This window comes from Mesoplodon bidens (genome assembly GCF_964165515.1).
Source record: "Mesoplodon bidens genome assembly, chromosome: 14".
NCBI lineage: Eukaryota > Metazoa > Chordata > Mammalia > Artiodactyla > Ziphiidae > Mesoplodon > Mesoplodon bidens.
In genome coordinates, this window is record NC_138170.1 from 18,651,342 (window position 1) to 18,677,423 (window position 26,082).

A 26,082-nucleotide genomic window follows, 5' to 3' on the forward strand; every position below is an offset into this window, starting at 1 on the left:
GGGATTGCTGGGTCATGTGGTAGCTCTATTTTTAGATTTTTAAAGGAGCCTCCATACTGTTTTCCATAGTGGCTGTACCAATTTATATTCCCACCAACGGTGTAGGAGAAGTTCAACACAAGTTGAACACAAGTTCCCCCCACCCCCCCCCAAAAAATCTAAGACACAGAGTGACTATAAAGTTGGAGAAATCTACTCACCAAAAAAATACCTCTGTGTAGTGCTGTTTCTCCAAGTAAAAGCTCTGGCTGGAAGTACAAGGTCAAAGGGGACAGTGGGCCCTTTTCTCTACACCCTCTCCAGCATTTATTGTTTGTAGATTTTTTTTTGATGATGGCCATTCTGACTGGTGTGAGGTGATACCTCATTGTAGTTTTGATTTGCATTTCTCTAATAATTAGTGATGTTGAGTATCTTTTCATGTGTCTCTTGGCCATCTCTATGTCTTCTTCGGAGAAATGTCTGTTTAGATCTTGCGCCCATTTTTTGATTGGGTTGTTTGTTTTTTTGATATTGAGTTGCATGAGCTGTTTGTATATTTTGGAGATTAATCCCTTGTCAGTCGCTTCATTTGCAAATCCATATGAGATTCTTTAAACCTTAAGGGTTTGCAATTTTGTTGAGAGATTTCATCTGTTAAGCCATTAAAGACTAATAAAAAGGTAGCCAATATTTATTGAGCATTTACTATGTACCAGGCACTATTAAGAGTCCCTTCTATGCATTAATATGGTTAAAGCACTTAGAAGGTCCATTCTCCTTATACTTATTGGTCCTTATGATGACTCTATGAAATAGGTACTTACTCCTCTTCACAGATGAGAAGACCAAGGCACAGAGCAGCTGAGGTCCCACAGCCAGCACGTGGTGGGGCTGGGATTTGAACTCGGACACTTTGACCCCAGAACTTGGTGCTTACCCACCACTCAGACATCTACATGTGACAGAGTGCAGCTGAATGCTCTCTGGTGGGGTGGGTGTTGAGCAGAGGTAGGATGAGGACCTGGAAGGCAATGTCCTGTCTCGTGGAAGAGGCAGCCATCAATTGAGGCATGGCCAGCAGAGACAGCGGGCTGGGGCCAGGAGGCCAAGTGCCTCACAGTAGCAGGGATGCCCCCTGTTGGCATCACGGGCTGGCATGCCAGGCGTTGGGTCCCACTGCGCCCTGTGTGCCCTGGGTTTGGGGGACCATTGGCGATTGGGGGGCTGGGGGAAGAGCAGCAAGAATTCCTTTCTTCTAAGTCTGTCAAAAGTCTCAGTATCTCTCTGTGTCCTTCCTACCGCTAGAAACTCAGACACTCCAAAATTCACACAATAGATTTTTGTACAGCAATTTCCTGATGAAAGTTCCTAGAACTTTCTTTTCCAGTTTGACAGAGAAAAGCAAGAAGAAAATAGCTCAAAGCAGAAAATGATTTTAAGGGAAAGTCAAAACTTATCCGTGGTGGTGACGCCAACACATTTTGGCATCTAGAATTAACATAGGCGGTCAAGGCAGAGACCTGGGCTGGCAGATGAGCGTGCTGATGGAGGACCGGGGGCTCAAGGGGCTTCTGCATGAAAACCTTTCAGGAAAAAGATCCAAGGGGCGAGCATCACATGCCTTGGACATAATTGGGAAAGAGTATGGCTGAGCCAAATGCCACCCACAGCGGGCACAGTCTGTGCTTCCTGTTTGGACGTTGGTTTTTTAGAAAATTTAACTTCCCGGGTTGCTTTTCCGATCTGTTAATGAACGCGATGTTGGCCTAAGGAGCTGGATCACACTTCGCTCGTCAGGCAGAAGCCCTGTCCCCAGCCCTGAGCAGATACCCACGTGCCCGAATGCTCACTGAATAAGGCACTGGGTTTGCAAGTGGGGCTCCTGCATCGAGAGCAGTTGCAAACAGCTTGGCACAAGTGGGCAGTGCCTCCGAAGTGAGAAATACAGGCGTGGATAACACAACTTCCCCCCACCCCCCCAAAAAAAATCTAAGGCACAGAGTGACTATAAAGTTGGAGAAATCTACTCACCAAAAAAATACCTCTGTGTAATGCTGTTTCTCCAAGTAAAAGCTCTGGCTGGAAGTACAAGGTCAAAGGGGACAGTGGGCCAAGTTTCTGGGGCAGGGGTCCCAGCAGGGAGAAGAGGTCACAGAGGAGGAAGACAGAGCGCCTGGCTTATGATACCATAAAATGCAGCAGCAAGTCCCTGGCCGCACAGGGCTTTCCAGGAAGGGTCCCTCTGCCCTCCGTCACCCACCTGTCCTCACCTGCTGGGAGAACCCACCTGGTCCAGGTCAGCTTGTTGGAGGTGGCTTCATGTCAGGGTGGACCTGGGTGGATGCTCTGTCTAGGAGGGGCCCCAATAGGGAGGTGTGGCTGCAGCTCAGGGTTGATCACAGGTTAAAAGGGTCCAGGTTGCCAGTTAGATTTGTTTGATTTTTATGTGCCTTTTGATCTTTCTGTATCATACCTGCAGAACTATGTATAAAACGTAGGTTCCATTTTAAAGCTAATGATAAGGTGAGGTAGGCATACATGTCGCTGTCACCAAGGGTATGAAACAGAGCATGACCAGGCCCGCAGAAGCTCCTGTCTGCTCCTTTCCCACCACACCACCCCCTTCCGCCTAGAGATGACCATTTCCACATCATCGTGTCCTTGTTTCTCTCTGCAATTTTGCCAACTTTTAATTCATCGTTAATCACTGTAATTTAGTATGACCTTTGGCTTAACTTTATGTAAACAGAGTCATAGGAAGTGTACTCTGGTGACCTCTCCTTTCGCCCAGCTTTGCTAAGGGATTCGTCGTCTCACACCGTCCAGAGTAGCTGTCGTTGGCTTGTCCTCATGGCTGTAGGCACGTGCTACCATCCCTGCCCCCAGGCCAGTGTGGAACTCTGAGAGGGTGTGTCTGTGGATGTCTGTATGTATTTCCTGATGAACATTTGCAAGCATCCTCCAGAGAGCTGACTGTGTGTAAGATCGCTGGGTTGTGGGGTAGGAACCCGTCACCCTTACTAGGTGATACCGAGTTGTTACCATGGTGATGGCACCACTCCACCATCCAGCAGCGGGGTGGAGAGTTCCACCTCCTCCATTTCACCAGAACTTGGTGTTGTCAGAATTGTCAGTTTTTGTCAACCTAGCATGCGAAGGCATCTCATGGAGTCTTGATTTGCTTTTCTCCCAGTTGCTGGTGTGACTGAGTGTCTTTGCATAGTTTGTCGGCCATTTGGATTTCCTTTTTCTATGAAATGCTCTTTCAGGTATTTTGCCGTTCTCCTACTGGATTGTCTGGGTCTTTTGTGTAATGATTTGTAAGCGTTCTTTCCACGCTAGTCCTCTGTTGGGTATGGTTTTAATCACCTCCTTGTCACTCTGCCCTAGGGTGACAGGGATGGCCAAACACACAACAGCCGATACTGGACAGGTGAGACGGTGTATCAACTGACGGTGTATTAATCACATGTACTTACAGCCCCAGGGAGGAGCGTACCGCATGCCATGCAGGGACGCACGGGGGCTGCACTTGGGAGCAGAGTGAACAGGAAGGGGTGGTGTGGTAGTAGCAAGAGGGTGGGGTGCCCCCTGGTTCCCACAGAGGATGTGATTGGCTGGCAGGGCACTGAAACCCACTTGCAGGATGAACAGTAACTGTGCCTGGTTCTCTCCACCCCCAACAGTAAGGAGGCTTGTTTAGCTAGGGGACCTTATCAGTGGCAAGAAGGAACTTTCTGTTAGAGTGGGGAGGAGGATTTTGGTTGGTCCAGTCAAGGCCCTCTCGATTTTGCCAAATGCCAAGGCAGCATATCACACTGACCCTTCATTCCAGGCTTATACCACAGGTCTGTGGGTCGCAAATATCTGATCTCGCTTTGTGGTTTGCCTTTCCCTCTCTTTAGGGTCATTTGATGAACAGAGAGGGTCTTTAGAGTTGGTCCTTTTTCTTTTTTTTTTTTTGCGGTACGCGGGCCTCTCACTGTTGTGGCCTCTCCTGTTGCGGAGCACAGGCTCTGGACGCGCAAGCTCAGCAGCCGTGGCTTATGGGCCCAGCCGCTCCACGGCATGTGGGATCTTCCTGGACCGGGGCACGAACCCGTGTCCGCTGCATCGGCAGGCGGACTCTCAACCACTGCGCCACCAGGGAAGCCCATAGAGTTGGTCCTTTTTCTACCTGAATTCATTCTTCACTCCTCCCGGCTTGAAGCTATTCTCTATACTGTCTTCGGAAAGCATTCCTCTTTGGCCGTCAGTTTGATTCTGAATCTAAACTGAATCAAAGCAGATCACGTATGCCTCCCATGCCCTGGTCGTGTGGGAGCCCAGGGTCCTCTCTGCTTGCTGAGCCCGGTACTGCCTCTTCTCAACATGAGGCTTCTCACCGACCCCTCTTCTAATCGTGGCCGACACAGACCTCCAGTCAGACTTGCCGGGGCCCCTTGGGGACATTCTGAACTGGATGTCCACACAGCCCACTTCCAGCTCAGCCGGCCAGTCTGTGGACTCCTGTGCAGGCTCATTTAACTTTGCTGGTGCGACTGCACTGGTGCTGTGGGTTCAAAAGACAGAGGAATATGCTTCCTTTCTGTTCACATCCTCCCCAGGCTGTCCCAGGGCCTCCAGAGAAAAGGTAGGAGAAGTGCTGCTGGGGATTTAGAGCAGGCATTTAGTGCGAAACTCAGAAAGGGGCCAGATTCTTGACAAAGTAGCCAAGGGCATAGCAATAAGTTTGGATGGAGAACCTCCTGCCTCCAGCAGGTAACTGATGTTCCTGATAAGGTGATTCCGCTGTGAGGATGGTGCCTTCCCTCCCTTGTCTCTGTAATTGCCATGATTTTAATAAACAGAGCTCAGCGCATTCAAGGGACAGTTCAGTTGCAGGTATAATTTACTTTCCTGTAAGCACTAGGTTTAAATTCTCAAAAAATCATTGTTCATGTTGGTTTCCAGCACATGGAAATGGCCTGATAGGAGTATAATAGCAAAGGCATAGAAAGAGCTTGCTGTTTGCCAAGTGTGTTCTGAGCCCTCCCCGTGTGTCAACTCATAATCCTCATGACCCCCGCCTCCCTCCAGTGTCCGTCTTTATTCTGTGCAGAACTTGTCACCCGAGATGCCCTGTGACCTGCCAGCCGTGTCCCACAGGGGCAGCGAGGCCAGGCGGCCCCCCACCCTGCGCTCTGACACCCCCTCCGTCAGGGAAGTGGGCTTCTGACGGGTCCTCCGAGAAAAGACCATGTGGTGACGGAGTTAGCATTTTCAAGTATCTGAAATGTCTTAAAGAAGAGAGAGTACTGTCATGTGTGAGCATTAGTCATGTTCTAAAAAACTAAAGGGATTGGGCTTAAAATAAAGTCAAGAACATCAGAAGGAACTTGGAGAAAGCCAGCATGAGAAAATGGTAGCACAGCTAGTTGGGGAGGATTGCAGAGTCTCTGTCCACAGAGATCAAAACAGGTGCATCCAAGCAGGGAGCCTGGGGACCCCAGAGCCCCTGCTTCCACTCCTGCCCTGCCTTCCTCAGCCACCAAGCACATGCTTTCAGTCCTGGATCCGTGGCTGCAGGAGGGGAGGGACCTGCCCCCTTTGCTGTGCTTCCCTCCAGTGCCGGAAGCCACGGCTGGCACACAGCACCCTGAGCTGGTGTCAGTTGGATGGTGGTGTTGGCTGAGTCGTCTGGCCGCAGCCCCTTCCTCTGTGTCTCCGCTTCCCCGGACCCGTTCAGACTTCGGCCACCTCTAGCCTGGCTCCTGTGCCCCCTTCCTCCCCAGGCCACTAGAGGGTCCGAAATACAGGTACAGTCCTGCCCACCTTCCTCCACGTACCCCAGCGGGTCCCCTGGCACACGAGCTCAGCCTTGACTCCTCTGTGGACCGCTAGCCCCGAGCCCTACTGTCCTTCCCCACTTGTCCCCCCACCCACCGTGCTGTCAGGGCTCCCACCCTTACCCCCATCCCCACTTCTGTGTGGGCGGTGCCCCTGCCTGGAGCACCCAGGCTGCCTGGCAGACACCGCCTTGTCCCCAGACATCCCCCGCCGCAAGGATCCCTCCCCATGGGAACTGTCCCTGGGAGGCTCCCCTACCCCATCGTTTTGGATTCTGCACCCCATGCTCAGAGTTCTCCAGGCGCCTGGTTTTTACTTCCATCGTAGCACTTGCCATGTCGTTCTTTCAGTTCATCAACATGTTTTTCTTGAAGGCCAAGCACCATCCGATGTCAGGGGTACAGGGGTGAGGCAGGCAGGGGACACACGTTATCATGGGAAAGAACAGGAAAACCTGGAGTTGTTTCCTACATGGTTAACGAACCCCTATCACGACTGGCATTTGCCCTGTGCCCTTGTATCGGCAGCTGACTCAAAGCAGCTCGTGTCACCCTCGCAGCCTCGTCATCTTCCCGTCAAGCAGAGTGCAGTTTGGAGGGCAGAGCTGGCTCTCACACTCCACCTCCAGGGCTCTCACCTGCCTCGCCGGCCCTCCCAGGGCTTACTGCGTGCTCACAGATGTGCCCTTCCCCAGTGGGTACAGATGACACGGGCGCAGCGGCCAGAGGAGCAGGGGCAGTGGTCCTGTCCTGGGTGAGGGGCTGTCAGGGCTGCTTTCTCAGAGGAAGGGACTTCAAAGCCAGGACCTGAAGGCAGCATGGGAGTTACTGAGCACAAGCAGAGGGTGCAGAATGCTGCAGCCTGAGGGTGCAGCCTGAGGGGTGGCCCAGAGGAAGAGTAAAGCTGGCAACCCGGAGAAAAGGCAGTTTGGAGGGCTGGAGAAGGGCTGGGAGCGCAGGCTGTGCTGTGCTGAGCCCAACTAGTGAACTGGGGAGCTTAGGCTTCATGCCAGGAGCAGCTGGAAGCCCACGAAAGTTTGTTTAGCAGAGTTCATTTACAATGTTGTGTTCATTGGCAAGGTGGTGACTTGGTCTGATACGAGGCTGCTGGCAGAGAGCAAATTGGACAGAGACGAAAGGTGATGTGGGAAGGCCAGTTTGGCCAGTTCACTGCCCAGAGGACATGATGGCCTGGACTAGGGTAGAGGCCAGAGGAAAAGGAGTGAATGGATCTGAGAGAGTTCGAGGAAGGAAAATCTCACAGCACTGGGACACTGTTTGCGTGTGAAGACGACAGGGAGAGGTCAAGGATGCCAGCTGGGTGTCGGGTATGGGCAGGTGACCGCTTGACAACACCACACGTGGGGACAGAGAACACAGCGGGGGGAGGAGATAATGAGGACATTGGGGGTGTATGTGGATCTGGGGTCCCCAAGTACATCTGGGAGGCAGATGGGATGTGAAGCCAGGACACCCAAGAGCGAGTTGCCTTGGCGTGCAGATGAAAGGGTGTGCACAGACGGTGTTTGAAGCTGTAGGAGGGGGTGAGTTTATTGAGGGATAGAGAAGTGCCTGTCTCCTCTCTCCCCACCGTGATCTCCAACCTGCTCCGTCCAGTATGGGAGCCACCAGCCACATGTGGTGATTTAAATTTCAATTAAAATAATTAAAATTAAATACAATTAAAAATTCTGTCTTCAGGGACTTCCCTGGCAGTCCAGTGGTTAGGACTCGGTGCTTCCACTGTCGGGGCCCAGGTTCAATCCCTGATGGGGAAACTAAGAATCCTACAAGCTGTGCGGTGCGGAAAAAAAAAAAAAAAAAATTCAGTCACACGAGCCCGGTTTCAGGTGCTCTGAAGCCATGTGGCTGGTGGCTTCCCTAACGGCCCGTGCAGGTTACAGACCATTTCCATCATCACAGACCCTTCTGTTGGATGACACTGAGTCTGGACTCCATTGTATTTATTTTGTGTCCACGGGTGCCCAGGTCCTCAGAAAAAAAGTACAATTCCTTTGATTAGAGACCTTTAGAAGTAAACAGTCAGCCGTTTGCTGGCCTAGAGGTTGGAAAAGGAACCCATGGGCTCTTCAGGGGCCTTGATGTGCGTGGTTGGCCTCGAGCTGGGGCTCCCCGCCAGCCATGCCGCCCCAGCCAGAACACTGGGGTGTTGTCAGCACACGAGGCTCCAATGCGTGTTTGTCTGGCTTGAGTCTTAGTTCCTTCTCAGGCCCACGTTTGCGTTTGAACAGGTAAACCCTTTTAGATTACAATTCAAAGTTACAGAATCTTCACAGAAAGTCAGATCTGGAACTTCTCATTTCAGAAACCAGTTCTGAATTGTCACGAAGTTTCAGGTTTTGCTTTTGCTTTTATTTTTCGTCTTTGTGGAATGTGTGCCTTGGTTCTTTCTTTTCTTTTCCAGTCGGATGTCACGGATCAGAATTTGTTACGTTTCCTTCCAGAACAAGAACACTCAGAAGTCTACAAAATGCTTTCTTCCCATATGCTTGTGGCGGACTCCCCCTCCCCAGAACACTTAAAATGTAAGTTTAACTTCACTGGTTTTACGAGATAGAAAGACGAGAATGTCACTTTTGAAAGGAGGTTAGAATGAATTAAGAAGGGAGGACTAATTTTAAAAATAATTTTCCTTGTGACTCAGAACATTTCCAAGATCCTTAGAGGTATATTTTAAGTTCAAAGCTAAAACCGGAGTTTGGAATATGGAAGACGTTGAACTTTTATGCGGAAAATTTTAAAGCACAGAGCTTAAGAATAATAACTTGTTTTGCATGTAATACAAGAGATCCCTTTTTTTTTTCCACATGAGAGCCTTTTAGTAATAAAGGGTACAAAAATAAGTGAATAATCTGCGTATTTTGGAGGACACTATGAGGCTAGATTTGTATTTACGACACTAAGTAACCAACTAAAAGCTGAATAATTAGGTCAAAACTCCAAATTCTCTTCTGAGGCTGTCATCTGGTTATTTATATACATTTGCAGGGTTTATGGATTTTTAAGTTTTTGTCAAAATTGGTGACCTGGATAGAAAGCTGGTCTGGTCATTTAATGAAACATGTATTTTGATGGCAGTGGCAAAGGTGTCTTGTACTTATTCAAGCCTTAGCCCATTTTCCCTGAATAATGTGTCCCATTGTACATCTGATTTTCCTTCAGAGCAAAGTGGAAAGATTAAATTAAAGAGAGCAGCTCTATCTGAGCAGCTTTATTTTAATATACAGTATGAAAACAACCAGAACTAATTAAGGCCGACAGAACCAACCACAGACATCTGTGAGCAAATTAAGACTAATCGGGTCCGAGTATGGAATGCAAAACATCTATAAACTACGGAGGGGGGAAAACCTGTGTTGCAAAGGTTATAAAACCACGTCTGAAAGTCAGTCATAATGAGAGAAATAGCCCGGCCATGTGTTGACCAAACCCTGTGAGTTTCACAAGATGCGGCTTGTTTAGTCTAGAATCAGTGTAATGCTCTCATTCCCTGTTTCTCGTTTTTTCCTTTAATGACCCAGCTGACAACGATTTAGAGTTTTATTGCCATCTTCTCAGAGGCAGCTTGAACCCAAAGGAATTTCCAACCTACGAATACATAAAATTTGTAGGAAATTTTCGCTCTTACAACAATGGTAAGTGTTCATTGTCGTATGATTGTGGCAGTGGCTTTTCTCATGCAAACGTGCACGCAGGGGTGGGAGAGAGGGGCGCATATGTGCTTTTCATATTTGCATTTGGATTTCTGTGTTCCAAAGATGTGTTTTTTGTGCTCTTAAATGGTATCTCCCATTCGGGAAGAACACGCATCCCCACCTGTTTATGCCAGCACGTGAAGTCCCACTGAGAGGCACCTTATTCATTTATTTATTTTCAGGCTAATGGAATATGCTGTGAGAAAAAACTTACGGTTAATAAAGAACAGGCTCAGCCTACACACAGCCAAACAGGGCTTCACTGTGACATGAAGATCCCTAACCTTGGCTTCTGCATTTTTTTTTTTCCTGTACGCGGGCCTCTCACCGCTGTGGCCCCTCCCGTCGTGGAGCACAGGCTCCGGACATGCAGGCTCAGCGGCCATGGCTCACGGGCCCAGCCGCTCCGCGGCAGGTGGAATCTTCCCGGACCGGGGCACGAACCCGTGTCCCCTGCATCGGCAGGCGGACTCTCAACCGCTGCGCCACCAGGGAAGCCCATCCGTTTTACTTTTGACCCAGGCAAAATGGGGATGCAGGCCTGATGCCAGAGATTCAGAAACACAAGTCCCAACACGTAGCCCCACTGGGGAGCCCGGCACAGAGTGGCCAGTCCTCAAAACCCAACACAAAACAACTAACTTTGAAAGCTCTAACATTTCATAAAATAGCAAAGATGGGGCAGGGGGAAGAGAAGGAAGTGTTGACAGAGAATGGTAGAAAGAGAGAAAAGGGAAGGAGAAAAAATGGCAAAAGGAAACAAATACAGAAAGGTGAGACACGGGAAGGAGGGGGTGGGCCAGTGGGTGACACAAGGGAGTGGATGCTGGCAGCTGACTTGTGCTGCTTCGCTTGCTGTTGTTTAACTCTGGACCCACGGTCCAGTCTATTACCCCCGTCGAATGAGTCCCAGAGTTTCCATTAGAAGCAGCCAAAGTAATGGCACTGAGTCCTAATGACGGTCCCTGTTGTATGTTATTTGCGTACATATACATGCTTTGCTTAAGAGGCTCCAACTATTTGCTAAACAGCATGATCCTCCAGGACCAGCGTTCAGGGCTGATGCCTGGATGATGGGCTCCCTGGCCAACTTGGGGCCCCTTGCGGAAGCTCCCCACCTAGGGCTCGGGGTGCCCGAGTGGTTGGGAGTGGTGGCAGGTCAGCCTTCCCAAGGGGGCCCCTAAATCTGGGCAAATCGGGATGAAGCCAAGACCTGCCTGTGTCTAATCCGACTCATTTGAGAGGCTTTCCTGAACCTCATGAGACACGTGTGTAATGAACCACACAACTGAGTAAAGAAACTGACCTAAGGGGTACCTCGTGGAAAACTCAATGTGGTGCCAGCCCGGTGCTGTGGTTTCCTGGGTGAGGCAGCCTGTTACAATGCAGATTCTCAGATGTGCCTGGAAGATTCTAGTGCAGCCCACCTGAGGGTGCAGCTGGGACTGAGCAGTTGGAAAAGAACCTAGGGGTTCTGATGCAAAGGATCGTGGACTTTGAGAAACACTGCCCCATTGTAATACTACATGGCATTCCATAGGAATTTTAATGACATTCCTCTTGCTTATGGTGCCAGGCACCTCTATCCTTGAATTAATATAAGCAGTGGTTTGGAATTTGCTCAAAATGTGTACCGTGGGGCTTCCCTGGTGGCGCAGTGGTTGGGAGTCTGTCTGCCGGTGCGGGGGACACGGGTTCGTGCCCTGGTCCGGGAAGATACCACATGCCGCGGAGCGGCTGGGCCCGTGAGCCATGGCTGCTGGGCCTGCGTGTCCGGAGCCTGTGCTCCGCGGCGGGAGGGGCCGCAGAGGTGGGAGGCCTGCGTACCGCAAAAGAAAAAAAAAAAATGTGTACAGTGGCCATAATGCCAGCTGCTGGGGTAGCAGCCTATCCCAGTTGGCCGCATGCAAGGAAGGGTCCCCAAAGTGCCGAGACTGTGGGAATTATGGGATGCTGCTCCCACGTGTCTCCGTGACAACAGCACATGTACTTAATAAAGGGTACCGGGTTGTGATTGGCTGGTGAGCAGCATTATCCTGTGAATGTACATTTCCACGACTCTCATTAAGATGCTACTGAACGTTGCTTTGAAGCTTCCTTTTATCACGTTTTAGAGGATTTCAAGGAAATAGTCAAGCTTCATTGTGAATACCTGAGACTTTTTTTTTAAACCCAGCAAGGCTTTATTTTCTCTTCAAGTTGAGACAATGTTTGTTTGCCTGAAAGAATGTGTGGAAGTTATGTGTGATTTTTTTTTTTTTGGTGGGGGGAACTGTTACTGCTATAAGCACACAGCATTGAAAGTGGAAATTTTAAAACCAAGAGTTTAAAACCAGAGTGTCTTTGCAGAGCCTGCTAAACAAACCAAAGTTAGGGGAGCTTTCTTGAGACAAGAGTCTCCAAATGTAATTGTGGAAAAACTGAAATATAATTCTCACTTGGGTTAAAACAGCAAAAAATGTCAGATAAATGAATTTCTAAGATGGAACCCTATGAAGTCACCAACATTCAACCATTTTTGGCCTCTAAAGTAAGGTTTAACATAAGAAATCATTCAGATTTGATTCTGTAGGTTTATTTCTCTATAAACATGGAATGATAGGATCATAAAAATAGCTCACCTTAGGCATGTTTCCTCAGTACCAGGCCCCGGGCTCAGTCCTGACACTGGTCGTCTCATTGAATCCTGGCAGCAATCTCATGAGATGGTCCTAATGGCATCATCCCATCTTTTTTTTTTTTTTCTTTAATTGAGGTATAGTTGATTTACACTGTGTGTTAGATTCAGGTGTACAGCACAGTGATTCAATTATATATATATATATGTATATATACATATATATGTATATATGTGTATATATATGAATATATATTTTTTTCAGATTCTTTTCTCTTATAGGTTATTACAAAATATTAAGTATAGTACTCTGTGCTGTACAGTAGGTCCTAGTTGGTTATCTATTTTACATACAGTAGTGTGTATCTATTAATCCCGATCTCCTAATTTATCCCTCCCCCACCCCCCTTTCTCCTTTGGTAACCATAAGTTTGTTTGCTATGTCTGTGAGTCTGTTTCTGTTCTGTAAATAAGTTCATTTGTATCTTTTTTTTTTTTAGATTCCACATATAAGTGGTATCATATGATATTTGTCTTTCTCTGTTTGACTTACTTCACTCAATATGAGAATCTCTAGGTCCATCCATGTTGCTGCAAATGGCATTATTTCATTCTTTTTTATGGCTGAGTAATATTCCATTGTGTAAATATAGCACATCTTTGTTACCTAGTCATCTGTCAATGGACATTTACGTTGCCTCCATGTCCTGGCTATTGTAAATAGTGCTGCAATGAACATTGGGGTGCATGTATCTTTTCAAATTATAGTTTTCTCCAGATATATGGCATCATTCCATATTTTTTTTAATTTTTGAATTTTATTTATTTTTTATACAGCAGGTTCTTATTAGTTATCCATTTTATACATATTAGTGTATACATGTCAATCCCAATCTCCCAGTTCATCCCACCGCCCCCCCAGCCCCTCCGCTTTCCTGACCTTGGTGTCCATACGTTTGTTCTCTATATCTGTATCTCCATTTCTGCCCTGCAAACTGGTTCATCTGTACCATTTTTCTAGGTTCCACATATAAGACCTCATTCCATCTTAACAGAGGAGGAAATTGATGCATAAAAGAGTTCGTTCTCTACATCTGCCTTGCAAATCAGTTTTATTTTCATAAAATACCTGCTCATACTTCAAAGAATTATGCAGAAAACCCTACTTTGGTCCATTACCATGAAAAGTTCTATCATTTCTGTAGGGCTGATGAGTTTGAGGAGTGTTGTCTGATGTCTTCTTGTTTGATGCCTGTCAAGAGGAAATAACGGATTGGAAAGGATGGGGAGCTTTACTCACCTGTGGATTCATTGCACCCCTTCCTGGGCCCACACAGTCTGTGCCTGGCATATAAATAAGTGCCCAGTGGAGTCAGGTTGACCTACACTGAGGCTCAGTCCTCAGCCCTGGATGCACAGATCCAGGGTTCAGGCCAAAGACTTCTGACTTGTGGGGAAATAACGCCCTTCCCTGGGAGCTGAGGATGGAGCCTGCCTTGGCTGAGCCCAGAGCACACACCAGGGAAGGAGCAGCAGCTTCCTGGAGGGCTCCCGCCACTTCTTTGTCCCTAAATCCAAAGCGAAGATGAAATCCACTTTCGTGAACACTGGGTAGACTGAAATGTGTTACTTTCTGCTGCCCTGTGAACTGTCTGCACTGACTGGCAGGCCTCTGGAGCAGTGCTGAGTGGTCAGAGAAGTTGACCCCTGGCCTCCATTCACTCCCCACTGACCCCCTCCCATCTGGGGTCTCGGGGTGCTGGGAGGCCAGTGGCCCCCTTCCTGATGTCTTTCCCAGGCCCCTCACTTGGGAGCCCCCCTAGAACTGTCCTTGACACCCTCTCCCAGCCTAGAGCTCATCTCAGCACCCCATCTGATAGATAGATGGAGTCCAGGCTGATAGGTGCTGGCTGCTACCCCAAACTTACATCCACGGGAACCCTTGGGCCTTAAGCCGAAAGGCCCCAAGTGAAATGTGTAGGCTGCAGGGCAGGGAGGAGAGGGTGGGACGGAGCCAGAGAGGAGACGCTTACACCACGTAGATGAAGATGCCATCGGCTTCACCTGCTCGGATCCATCTGGCCCTATGACCCTGGGAGGCCGGGGCAGGGAAGGACAAGGCACCTTTGCCCTTGTTGACTGGCTTAAACTCTCTAATTGGATGTTTCCAGATTCACCCATCAACTGTGCCACCTTACCTCCCCCCCCCCACTCCTGGGCACTGGGACAAACACACCAACCATTGCCTGAATACTTGAGCATAATGGAATTTCCCTACATCCGTATCCTCACGTCTTGGTCACTCCTTAGGACTCCATCATTTGCCACAGATGTTCTAGGAGACGGGAGGGCAGACGGGACTTCCCATCTTTAACCTAGATTTTTAATCAGTGTGAAGACGTATGTGTCAGGAAATGGGATGAGAAAATAGTTTTCTTCGAATTGTTTCACTTTGGGACAGTTTCTATCCTGCTCTGTGGGAAGCTTCCTGTAGGAATCTAAGCTGGGATGTAGAATCACATGTCTCATCCTGTCCCCATAAAAAGCCCACTCTGACCCCAGCCATGTGGCCTGGAGCCCCGGGGTGGACCACTGGTCAGAGCAGCCCCTAGGCCACCTCTGCTCTGCCCACTGTTTCCAGAATAGATTTGAAACAAAATTACTTTATTTGGGGCTATGTTTGTCCGCTAACAGATTTTTTTTTAAGCTTTCAAATAAATACACCCCCAACCCAAGTCCGGTAGCCCCAGCCCTACAGTCTGATTGGGAAGGAACCGTCCAGATAATATTCAAAGGCGTAATGAACAGTCCTAAGAAGGGGCAGCTTGAAGGGGTCCTAAGAAGCAGGTCCCCGTTCCTCAAAGAACTTGGTGTCCGGAAGCAGGCTGTCCTCTCTGTGAGCCGACCTCCGCCCCCAGATTTGGATTTAAGTGCGCATCTGACTGAAATCCAGAAAGCAGTATTTCAAAAGTAGCTGGTGTGGTTCCAAATAGGTCACCCTCAGCAAACATTCCGCTCTGGGCTTTCCAGAAACCACACACCGGAGGATAAAAGTTTCCCTGCCCTCATTTTACCTACTCACCTCTAACCACACAGCCAGATTGGAAATGCTGGCAGAAGCGGACGCTTTCCAGCTTTCAACACTTGATGCCGTATGTTCTGTGGGATTTCTGTAGGTTGCCTCACTTTACGGCTTTGGCGTTTTTGGGTTTTTTTTTCCTGAGCTGAACTAATTGAGACGTCTCAGTGAAGGGAACCGACCGCACGCCCACCAGACCTCCCCGGGAGTGGGGACGTGAGTTTTGCACAGAAGGACAGCTTCATGGAGGGAAGTCTGATCTGTCTGTCCCAGGCCCCCAAGAGTAAGAAGCAGAGTGTCCCTGCCACCCAGACAGGGATGCACAGCGTCCTTCTCCAGCAGCGGTCATTGCTGCCAGATTAGATTGCAAAGGAATCGGGATCACAATCCAGAACAAATTGTTAGCCAAGGGCATCATCCCACATGAGCATCTATTAAAATGGAGTGGTGAGGAACGGTCAGGCCTTTATCAGCCCCATCTTTCTGCTTGTTTCAGCCTGGGAGCAGGGAACTTTTGTCCGGGTTGTCTGATAATTGTGATAAAAATGTGCACACGATATCCACTTGGAGGAGGGGATGAGGGCCTGCAGGAAGTTCAGTCTCCTGAGCATCCAGTAGTCAGGCCCTGTGGACACCAACCATCTGGGGGAGATCTTATCTGTGCCCTCACAAGCTTCTGGCCCTGACACATACTCATTTTAATGGATGAATGCCAGGGGAAAGAAGAAATTCAAGTAGGACATGTATTTTCCCATTAGGGTGATTTTTTTTTCAACCTAGCACATTGCAAACCCCCAGCTCCCTCATGTGGCTCTCAGCCTTTCTCCGACATTGTTTTTTTCCAAAGGCCAAACAGAACTGGCAGAAAGAAAAGAAGAACCGTGTATTACCCCGGCAAGACGGGTGGTGGCCCAGGCTAAAAACTGCACGGGATTATTTTGCTGCCACTCTCCTAAGAGCCCAGTCACCTGGCTGGCTTTTCACAACACACTGGGGGAAGGATACTGTGAAGAGAGAGAGAGAGAGTCTGGAAAGAGTGTGTAATTAGCGAGAGATGATTTCTCATGAAGGTACAGAAAATTACTTTTCCCTCCACATTCGAACACTCCATCCCAAACATACTGGACATTTATCACAAATGAAATTCAGGGACTTTATTCTTCCTTTAACAAACCTCCTCATCGACTGTTTCACATCTTCCCAGACACCTACCAGATTTGTTTTTCGTTTGTTCCAAGAAGTGCAGAGAAAGCTATTTGTCACTCTCCTTGTGGACTGTTAGTGTGTTTTCCTACAGCTGTTGCGACTAATTTATCAGCAGCCATCTCTGATCAGAATACTCCACTGTGTGGGCCCGGTGGCTGAACCGATGCTGAGGAGAAAAAGTTACCTCTTCCTCCATTTATTTCCAGTTTGTGCTGTTGGCTGACCTTCCCTGTCACCATCCCTGCCTCTCCCTCCATCTTTCCTATCCCTTTGGAAGCACGTTCTCATACCCCCTGGGGTCTCCCTGCCCCCATGGTATCCTTACCTCCTCGTCATGACTGATTTGGGAGCTCACCTCTGTCATCAGGCAGACTTGGAAGCCAGCCCCGGATGCCAAGTGAGACAGACCTCATCATTCTTACCCTCCAGAGAACCTTTGGGATCTCTTGGTTTTGGAATCCTAAGAATACCAGCAAAGTTCTTTCGGGATCTCTGAAATCAGAGGCTTCAGTGATGAATGATCTGGGGGTAAAGAAGGGAATCCATAACCCCGTAGACCCTTTTAACAGCCTGCATCTCTCCAAGCACGAGGCCCACGACGGGCGCTTGACTATTTTCCACGGAGCAGTGATGGCTGCATGCTGGTTTGCAGCTGGTTCACAGCTCATCTCACCCAGGCATCCTTCTGACCGGTGTTAATGCATCAGAGGGCAGTGAGTCAGCCTGAGCCTCAGTGGAACCAGAACCGTGTCCGTGGGCCACCCTCCCACTGCGCGTCAGCCACCGGCAGTACCAGGCTGGGCTGTGGAAGGGAAGCCACCTTGGGGTCTTGAGGTCTGCGTGTTGGCTGCTGGCGAGGATCAGAAGGTCTCTTCCTGATGTGGGCTTTAAGCTGTTAGATGGAAGGTCATCTCGTGAGGCATCATTCAATAAACACATGTTGGACGCCTGCTGTGGGTAAGACGCCCACTCAGAGCTGGAGACAGAAGCCTCGCCCCTGTTCCCGCGTGGGGAAGGCTAGCTCTTTAGCTTTGGGCAAGACAAGGTCACTTCTTCTTTTGGATACTATAAAAGCTATTTATTCACTATACACAGAACATGTCCCCTGTAAAATGTACATGTAAATCACTAAAAAGTATAGTTCGGTGAACGTTTTCTCCATTCCAGAACATACGAAATCAGTTGGGAATAACGGCTCTCTCTCTGCTTCAAAATAATCTAGTTATGGCACCCAGAGTCTCCTTTACATCTGATGCAAAGTTAGATACTTATTCTGGGGATTGTGTCCTCTTATGTGTTTGAGGAGGGCAGAGGTAACAATTAAATATATCTCTTGTGTATTGCAGTCCCTGCACGATAAATCAGTTTATTACAGATTAAAACAGATTGTTTTTCATTATTTGTGTTAATGGGATGCAAACACATACTGGATCCTTTTACATGGCAAAAAACCACAAAATTACTTATCTTTGATAGTATATTGCGTTCTATAATTACACAAGATATAAATGTTGTAAAATATTGTTATGCATAATACACCTCAAACAAAACAGTGAGGCCGCACTGTAGTGATTCACTAGATTGTGCTCAGATCACTTTTGAGTCACTCTGGGGGGCAGGGGTGGGGAGCGTATCAGGAGCAAGCATTCATCACTTTTGTTGGTTGTGAGTGCGGTGTATGTGTGCGTGCGTGCATGCGCATGCGTGCACACGCATGCCTGTTGGGTGGCGGGGAAAGGAAAAGTCTGGAAGCAGTCAGATCTGATAAGATGGGGCTCTGCTGCAATGAGTGGTTAATCCTTCTGAGAGGCTAGGGAGGCCAGTGGTAATTAGATCTATTTTTTTCTATGACTTAAATGGAAACAACTAATTAAATCCTTAATTAATGTTTTTAAACCACCTCGGGATAAGAAGTGCCAGAGAAGTTACTCTAAGTATTCCCTATTACCAGGAGGTCCCAGGGCACAGGCTGCTCGTGTCGACTCTAGAATTTGTGAGAAGGCTGCTGCTGGGAGTACAAATCATTTCAGACTCAACTGGCCAAAGGCTGAAAGTGTCCTCTTCCCCCTGGTTTCCCCCCAGGTTTTCCCCTTGCCCTCTGTTCCAACTTTCAGCTTTGATTCATATTCGCCTTTGATCAGGCCTTCATCTGCTTCAGGTTTTGTGGAGGGAGAAGCTTGTTGAGAAGGAATTTGCTCAGTTCCAGGCCCCTCTGTAAAATATCTGACTTATCAAGTGCAGACTATAAGCAATCATAAACTTTCCCTCCTGGGTGCATTTCCATCTTTAAAGCCTTCGAAGTTATAAAAGGACTGGTAAAACCACCTTGGGAGACGCCCAGGCCAATGGCAAGGTCTGCAGAACATCCACTTAATTTCCACCATCTGAGGCTCCGCCCCTTGAAGAAGCGCGGTAGGCGGCTGGTGTTGCCAGCCTTGCCCTCCTCACTGTAAATCACTGAGGAGGGCGCTTCCTGACAGCACGTGAATCTAGCAGCCGAAAGGATCAAACCAGCTCATGGTTTAGAGACAGATAAAAGAAACTTTCTCTTAAATTCCTGGGAAGTCCTCAGATGTTCCCTTGGAAGGCCTTGCTATCCTGAAAGAATTTTATTAGGTGGTTTTCTGGCGGGAGATGTCTGTTAGATTCAAGCAGAGAGGATATTTCACATCTGGGGAATTTTAAATGTCTTTTTATTATGCAGATGTTCACATCTGCAGGCCCTTCCCTTATGCGGACTTATTTTCCCTTCCCTTATGTGGACTTATTTTCCCTTCCCTTGATGACTTCCTTGGCTCACCCTACAAATTAATCTGTTGAAGCCAACAATGGACAGATGGAAACTCTCTTGGGCCCACGATTTTTTATTTTACCCACTTTATATTCACGTTTGGAAACCTTTATTAGTATTTATGTGAATGCATTCAGACTATGTTTGGTAAAAAGAATTTATTCATGTGAGTGGGTAGGAGACCACTATAGATAGAAGACCCATTATAGATAGAATCACTTAGAAACCTGTAAAGAGAAAACAAAAGATTACCGGGAAGCCAAAATCCAAAGAGTCGCGCAGATTTCATTTTAGAACGCAGTTAGTTTTCTGACGCTTTATATGTTCTCAGATTGGAAAACCTAACTCTGTCTTAATCTACAAGTTCAGAAATGTACAGGATATAATCAAATATATTTTAAAAAGAAAGAGGTGGTATAGTTTATCTCGAATAATAATCCTCAACCCTGGCTGCATGTTAGTAAATCTGGGGGGCTTTTAAAAGTGCCGATACCTGGGCTTCACCCCGAGTTTCTGAATTAGCTGACCTGGCATGGGGGCAATCATGTAGAAGGTTCTGGGGAATCTGGAGAGAATTCAGTGAGTTTTCTCATATTGAACAGGGCTCTTTTTCCCACCTAGCAAACTCCACCTAAAATAGCAGAATTCTTCTCTGGCCTGGAAGGTAAAGCAGTTTTTCACAGGCGCCATGAAGACAGGTATTCGGTTCCCAGGGAGACGGCTGCTAATGCCAAGTGGTACTTCCCCCAGGTCTCTGGGGGCCTGGTCTCAGCATCATGGTAGGGCAGGAGCCCAGAACAGCCCCCTCTTGGGAGTCCCAAGACCTGGGTGGAGGCCCGGCTGCATCATTTCCTCTCTGAGTCACCTCAGTTAATATACACAAGCTTCCTGGACCTCAGTATCCTCATTTGTAGAGTAAGGGAAGTCACACCTTCCCGGACTTGTAAGAATACATGAGACACAGTGAGCTGGTTTTGTCACCTGTGCAGTGCGTTTTGTTGTGGACACTGCATACCTGTTGGGGCCACCCTGAATCCTGAGTCCATCTCCTCAGTCAAGCCCCTGTGTCAGCATGGGCTCCCGGGGGTGGGTAGATGGGGGGGTTCCGGACAGAAGCCCTTGAATCCCAAGTGGGCCGCTCCAGGGCCAGGGGCAGAGGTGGGGTCTCCGTGTGTCAAGACCCGCTACCTCCCCTGAGCCCATCAGTATCAGAAACACCGCCTGACGCTGCAGTTCATCCTTTAGGACGCTGGCTGATGTGCGCATCCAGGCCCTGCTGCAGCATGGGGCCGGCTGCTCAGCTGGCAGAGAATTTTTCCCGGCACAGTAACCGCCGTGGCTGCAGGACTGTGGCAGTGGAGGGCGGAGCACTGTGTTGCTCACTCCAATTCCAGCTCTGTTTGGCCTTGTGCGAGCTGCTTCCCGGTCTGAGCCTCGGTTTCCTGTGCAGTGGGGATGAGAGTAGCACCTAGGTCCCCGAGTCGCCGTGAAAATGGGGTAGTTGATGGACCTGAGGCGTCTCAGTTGGTGCCCAGTGGGACTTGACTCTACGCCAGCCGGGGCTGACCTGTGTCTCTTCCCCTCTGCCCAGCGCCCAGCCCCTCCTGTAACGGCTTTGACAGCACCCTTTCGAGGCCCTGCCGAATGCCCCTGGGAAAGGAGGTCTGCTTCATTGCCACCGTTCGCCTGGCAACACCACAGTTCTTAAAGGCAAGTACCCGGAGAGAATTTATCATGCGGAGCGAGTACCACTGAGTCACACTGGGTGGTGGGTAATTCATTGTCTTTCTGGGAAAGAATAAGATATCAATGAGCTTGTCACCGACTTAGAGAATGTTAAATGTCTGATTTCTGTACGGTGACAGCCCCGCAAGCTCTTTCCCTGAACTTTGGTTGCCTGCGAGCCATTTTTTTGGAAGGCAGCCTGAATTGCCGGTCAGCCTGCAGAGATGACCTTCTAGAACTCTGTAAACCTCCCTACCCTTCACGTCCATGTTGACACCACTCAGGGCAGGCAGAGGTAAAAACTGAGTCAAATTGAGGGCTGGCCTGTGGCCTCTTATCTGTGATTGCGTTCACGTCAGAATTTAACACATGAATTCAACACGAATTGCATGAATTCAGCATTGCAAATTCAACATTGCATGAATGTTGAGTTAAATTCGTAATTCAGATTCAGATGAAAAGCCATTTTCCACATGTTTACCACACGTCTAGATAATAGGAAGGGAGTGGTGTGACATTTTGGCTCTTAGGTATTTTTCCCCAGCTTGTGAAATAAATTTAGCATCATCTAACACCAAAATTAGCTACAGATGCCGAGTTGCAGTCCAAGACAACTTGGAGACTTGCTCTAAACAATTTTAACTTCTGTGGCCGACCATGCATTCTTGAACAAACCGGGGGTGAGCATCTGGCACCCCGAGTAATATTTTTCTCCCTCTTAATACAGGAAATGTGCATCGTTGACAAACCTTTAGAGGAATTCACTTCAAGACATAGCTTGGAATGGAAATTTTTATTTCTGGATCACAGGTTTGTGAAAAGAAAAACATATTTGGGCTGGGTGCTTTTCAAGTGCTTGTTTCCATGAGCCAGGCTCTCCTTGGGGGAGGAAAGTCAGGCCTGGTCTCTGCAAGAAGGGCTCTCTGGCAGTGGGGAAAGTGCTTCCCAGCTGGGGGCAAGAGGTTTCCCTCCACTGCATTTGCCCCCTCTGAGGATATGTCCTGGGTTTGGGTCAGAGCATCTCAGGAGAGCCAGGCATCACAGCCCGGGACATCTTCGGGATACCCTCACCCGCCAGCCGACTTGGGACCCTCTCGAGCGCCCATCAGGCAGGACCAGATGTGAGGGAAACTCTCATCTGATTTCTGTCACCACCTTCCTTTCCCTTTAACCCAATCTTCTTACTTTCTTTTGTGACATTTTTCACAGTTTAAGAACAAGAAATCTCTCCTTCCCACCCTTTGACTTTTCTTATTACACTTTGGGGTTGGGCTGACCCAATCTATAGCTGTTTTTAATTAGTCAGTAGTGACAACATTTATGATGATCGGGGCCAGGTCAGGCCAAGGGAACTGAGTATCTAAATGCCAAAAAAAAAATGTGAGCACTTTGGAAAACACAGCCTCTCCGGTTTGGCCCATTGCAAAATTATTTTCCTGCTCTTATTCTCGAGAAATGAGGCCCCCAGGTTGATCATTACACATGCAAACTGCCCCCTCGTCGGCCACCACGGCAAGCCCTGTGGTACCTCCTCTCTGACGAATGACCCCCACTGTGCCCGGCAGAGCTCCTCCCATCATAGGATACCTGCCTTTTGAAGTTCTGGGGACCTCGGGCTATGACTACTACCACGTGGACGATCTGGAGCTCCTGGCCAGATGCCACCAGCACCGTGAGTACCTCATACCAGCCCCGGCCAAAGGGCCCCCCGCTCCCTCCCCGGAGCCCTGACAGCAGGACTCTTAGACTTTGGAAGTCAACTTAGTACTTGGTTTCTTCTGAGGTGGAGGACTTTGTCTTCTCTGAGATGATCTGGGAGTAGGTGGAGGTCCCTATCTGGATTCCCCCATGTTTTGCTTTCACCCGGAGTTGACTTTGGTCTGTCTGCTTCCACCTCCAGCCCCTTCCCAGCACCCCTGAGATATGCAAGCTATTTGATCTTAAGAAACTAAGGTGATGCTGCTCCGTGTTTTTTTTTCTAAGTTATGCAGTAACGTCTCAAAGACAAAATACAGAATTCACTTAACTTTTCTTTAGTCAGTGGACATGTGTGGGTCACAAGCAACAGGTCAGATACTGAGCGAGGCCCACAACAGAAAGATGACCAGAGTCTCCTTGCTGCCCTGCAGGAGCAAGGTTTGATGGAAAAGCACAGTGACTTGATGGGATGTCGGTGTCTGGAAGGGGCCGTGCACAGGGTATCGAGGGGCTCAGAGGAGAGAGTCCCTCACCCCGCTGGGGGACGGGGTCAGGGAAGGCGTTCTGCCACAGACCAGGGGAACACACTGGTGAAGGGATGGGGGGCGAGGCTCATGGTGTGACGGAGGGGAAACCACAAGCACGTCTGGGTTCTCACTTAGCAAGAGGGGTCAAGGATTCACCATTTAAAGCCATATTTTTGGTGCCAAGTTCTACCTTTGAGTAGGAACGTTTGTAGTAATACTGACCTACGGCTCCTGCTACACGGCTTGACCACCAACACTGCATTTCGCCAGATGCCCGTCTGTCGGACCCATTGTAATCTCGTTGACACGAGAACAGGCGTGAGTTCCATGAGGAGCCCTCTTAGGTGTTAAGCTTCACCTTTATTTTTATTTTTTTATATATATATATTTTTTATTAGTTTCTGCTTTATAACAAAGTGAGTCAGTTATACATATACATCTGTTCCCATATCCCTTCCTTCTTGCGTCTCCCTCCCTCCCACCCTCCCTATCCCACCCCTCCAGGCGGTCACAAAGCACCGAGCTGATCTCCCTGTGCTATGCGGCTGCTTCCCACTAGCTAGCTACCTTATGTTTGGTAGTGTATGTATGTCCATGCCTCTCTCTCGCTTTGTCACAGCTTACCGTTCCCCCTCCCCATATCCTCAAGTCTATTCTCAAGTAGGTCTGTGTCTTTATTCCTGTTTTACCCTTAGGTTCTTCATGACATTTTTTTTCTTAAATTCCATATATATGTGTTAGCATACGGTATTTGTCTTTCTCTTTCTGACTTACTTCACTCTGTATGACAGACTCTAGGTCTATCCACCTCATTACAAATAGCTCAGTTTCGTTTCTTTTTATGGCTGAGTAATATTCCATTGTATATATGTGCCACATCTTCTTTATCCATTCATCCGATGATGGACCCTTAGGTTGTTTCCATCTCCGGGCTATTGTGAATAGAGCTGCAATGAACTTTTTGGTACATGTCTCTTTTTGAATTATGGTTTTCTCAGGGTATATGCCTAGTAGTGGGATTGCTGGGTCATATGGTAGTTCTATTTGTAGTTTTTTAAGGAACCTCCATACTGTTCTCCATAGTGGCTGTACCAATTCACATTCCCACCAGCTGTGCAAGAGGGTTCCCTTTTCTCTAAGCTTCACCTTTAAAACGTTAACCCCTTGCTTCTCAAAGGTGGTCCTCGAGCAGAGCGTGGGTGTCAAAAGGAGTTGGTTAGATGCATAGATCATCAGGTTCCCCGCCGCCAGGCCTATGGAATCAGAGCATCCATTTTAACAGGATCCCCTAGCACTCCGGGGGCCTGTGAAATGTGAGAAGCACAGCTCCTTCAAGCCGTTGGCCGCTTCTGACTCTTCCAAGGGAGAAAGGCCACCCTGGTTGTAGAACTACCTTCAACGTCTGAAGGACTGGGCAAGACACTCTCAGTTTGTTGGGCCCCTACCCTTACCCGCCCCGCCTTTTGAAGTTCCCTCCTTTTTTTTTTTTTTTTTTAAAGCTTTAGAACATTTGATGAACAATTATGATGATCAGGCCTTTTCAAATGACCTCAAGATATTAGTCTCCTAGGGAAACAGAACAAAGGTTTTTAACAAGGACAAACTATCCATTGAAGAGGTTTTTCTAGGCACCCTGGAAGACAGTAAACAGTATGATGCCTGTAAAATATGAGGAAAATGTTTTCTGAGCACTCTGGGATATATTTTAGGTAGTTGAAAAAGTCCCTCTTCCTTCTGTGTTGAGGAGAGACTGAAGGCCTCTTGAGTTTGATAATCCAGTTGGATCTTCCTGTGAGTAGCTTAGTCGTCTACCTGAGTCTCCAACTGTCCCCTTAGCAATGTGTTGGTACAATCTTCATTTAATCATGTCTCAGGCTCAAAGAATTTATTACAAATATTATTTTATTGGTAGATTCAGTGCCTCCTTTTGTCACTTGAGTCTCCTAGTTAGGCTTTCTCTTGACCGTTTGCATAAATAGGAGCTCAATTCCAGGCACTGAGGCAATAAAACCCATTGGCTCTGCATAGCACGGGGAGATCAGCTCGGTGCTTTGCGACCACCTAGCGGGGTGGGATAGGGAGGGTGGGAGGGAGACGCAAGAGGGAGGGGATATGGGGATATATGTATACATATAGCTAATTCACTTTGTTATACGGCAGAAACTAACACGACATTGTAAAGCAATTATACTCCAATAAAGATGTTAAAAAAAAAAAAAAAAAAACCAACTGCTGGGACTTCCCTGGTGGCGCAGTGGAGAAGACTCCACGCTCCCAATGCAGGGGACCCGGGTTCGATCCCTGGTCAGGGAACTAGATCCCACGTGCATGCCGCAACTAAGAGTTCCCATGCTGCAACTAAGGAGCCCGCCTGCCACAACTAAGACCTGGTGCGACCAAATAAATAAATAAAAATAAAGCCCAACTGCTTCTCTTCCTGGGACCCATGGCCCAGCTTTCTGCCCTGCCCAGGCTTAAACCAGCAGCATCCGTGTGTGCTGGGCGCTCCCAGGGAAGCCAGAAGAGACTTAACCGTAGGGGCTCCATGCAGCCCTGCACGGTGGAGCCGTGGTGGAAGGCACCTGTGGCCGATTCTCTATTTAGAACCGCGTAGAAGGAGGATGCACAGCAGACTGGCAGCCACAGGATCTGTCCAGAGACTGCTGGCTGGCATGTCTATTTTCAGTCTAGTTCTCCCAGCGTCTGGATTGTCTTTCCCACGCTGGGCTCCTGCAGCTCCAAAGACAGCTCCACCTGCAGCAGGAAGATGAGCCCCAGGAAAGCCAGGGCCTCTCTTTAATTAAATTCCAGCTGGAGAATCTGCCCTGATTTAAGGCTCTCTTAAGCCTTTGAGCATTTGGGAAAGCAGGCGAATCATTCCTCCGTTGTTTCAGAATTCGTTACCATTTACCG

General features: G+C 48.3%; 1 protein-coding gene across 4 annotated transcripts in view; it reads left to right on the top strand.

The window, feature by feature from the left end:
* Positions 1–26,082, top strand: part of NPAS2 (neuronal PAS domain protein 2) — a 193,389-nt gene that overhangs the window by 137,602 nt on the left and 29,705 nt on the right. For all 4 annotated transcript variants that reach the window (XM_081254939.1, XM_081254938.1, XM_081254940.1 and 1 more), the window contains 5 exons: positions 8,236–8,356; positions 9,353–9,466; positions 20,811–20,929; positions 21,672–21,754; positions 22,510–22,616. In XM_081254939.1, coding sequence (XP_081111065.1) covers positions 8,236–8,356; positions 9,353–9,466; positions 20,811–20,929; positions 21,672–21,754; positions 22,510–22,616 — 544 coding nt within the window. The remainder of the gene's footprint in view (positions 1–8,235; positions 8,357–9,352; positions 9,467–20,810; positions 20,930–21,671; positions 21,755–22,509; positions 22,617–26,082) is intronic.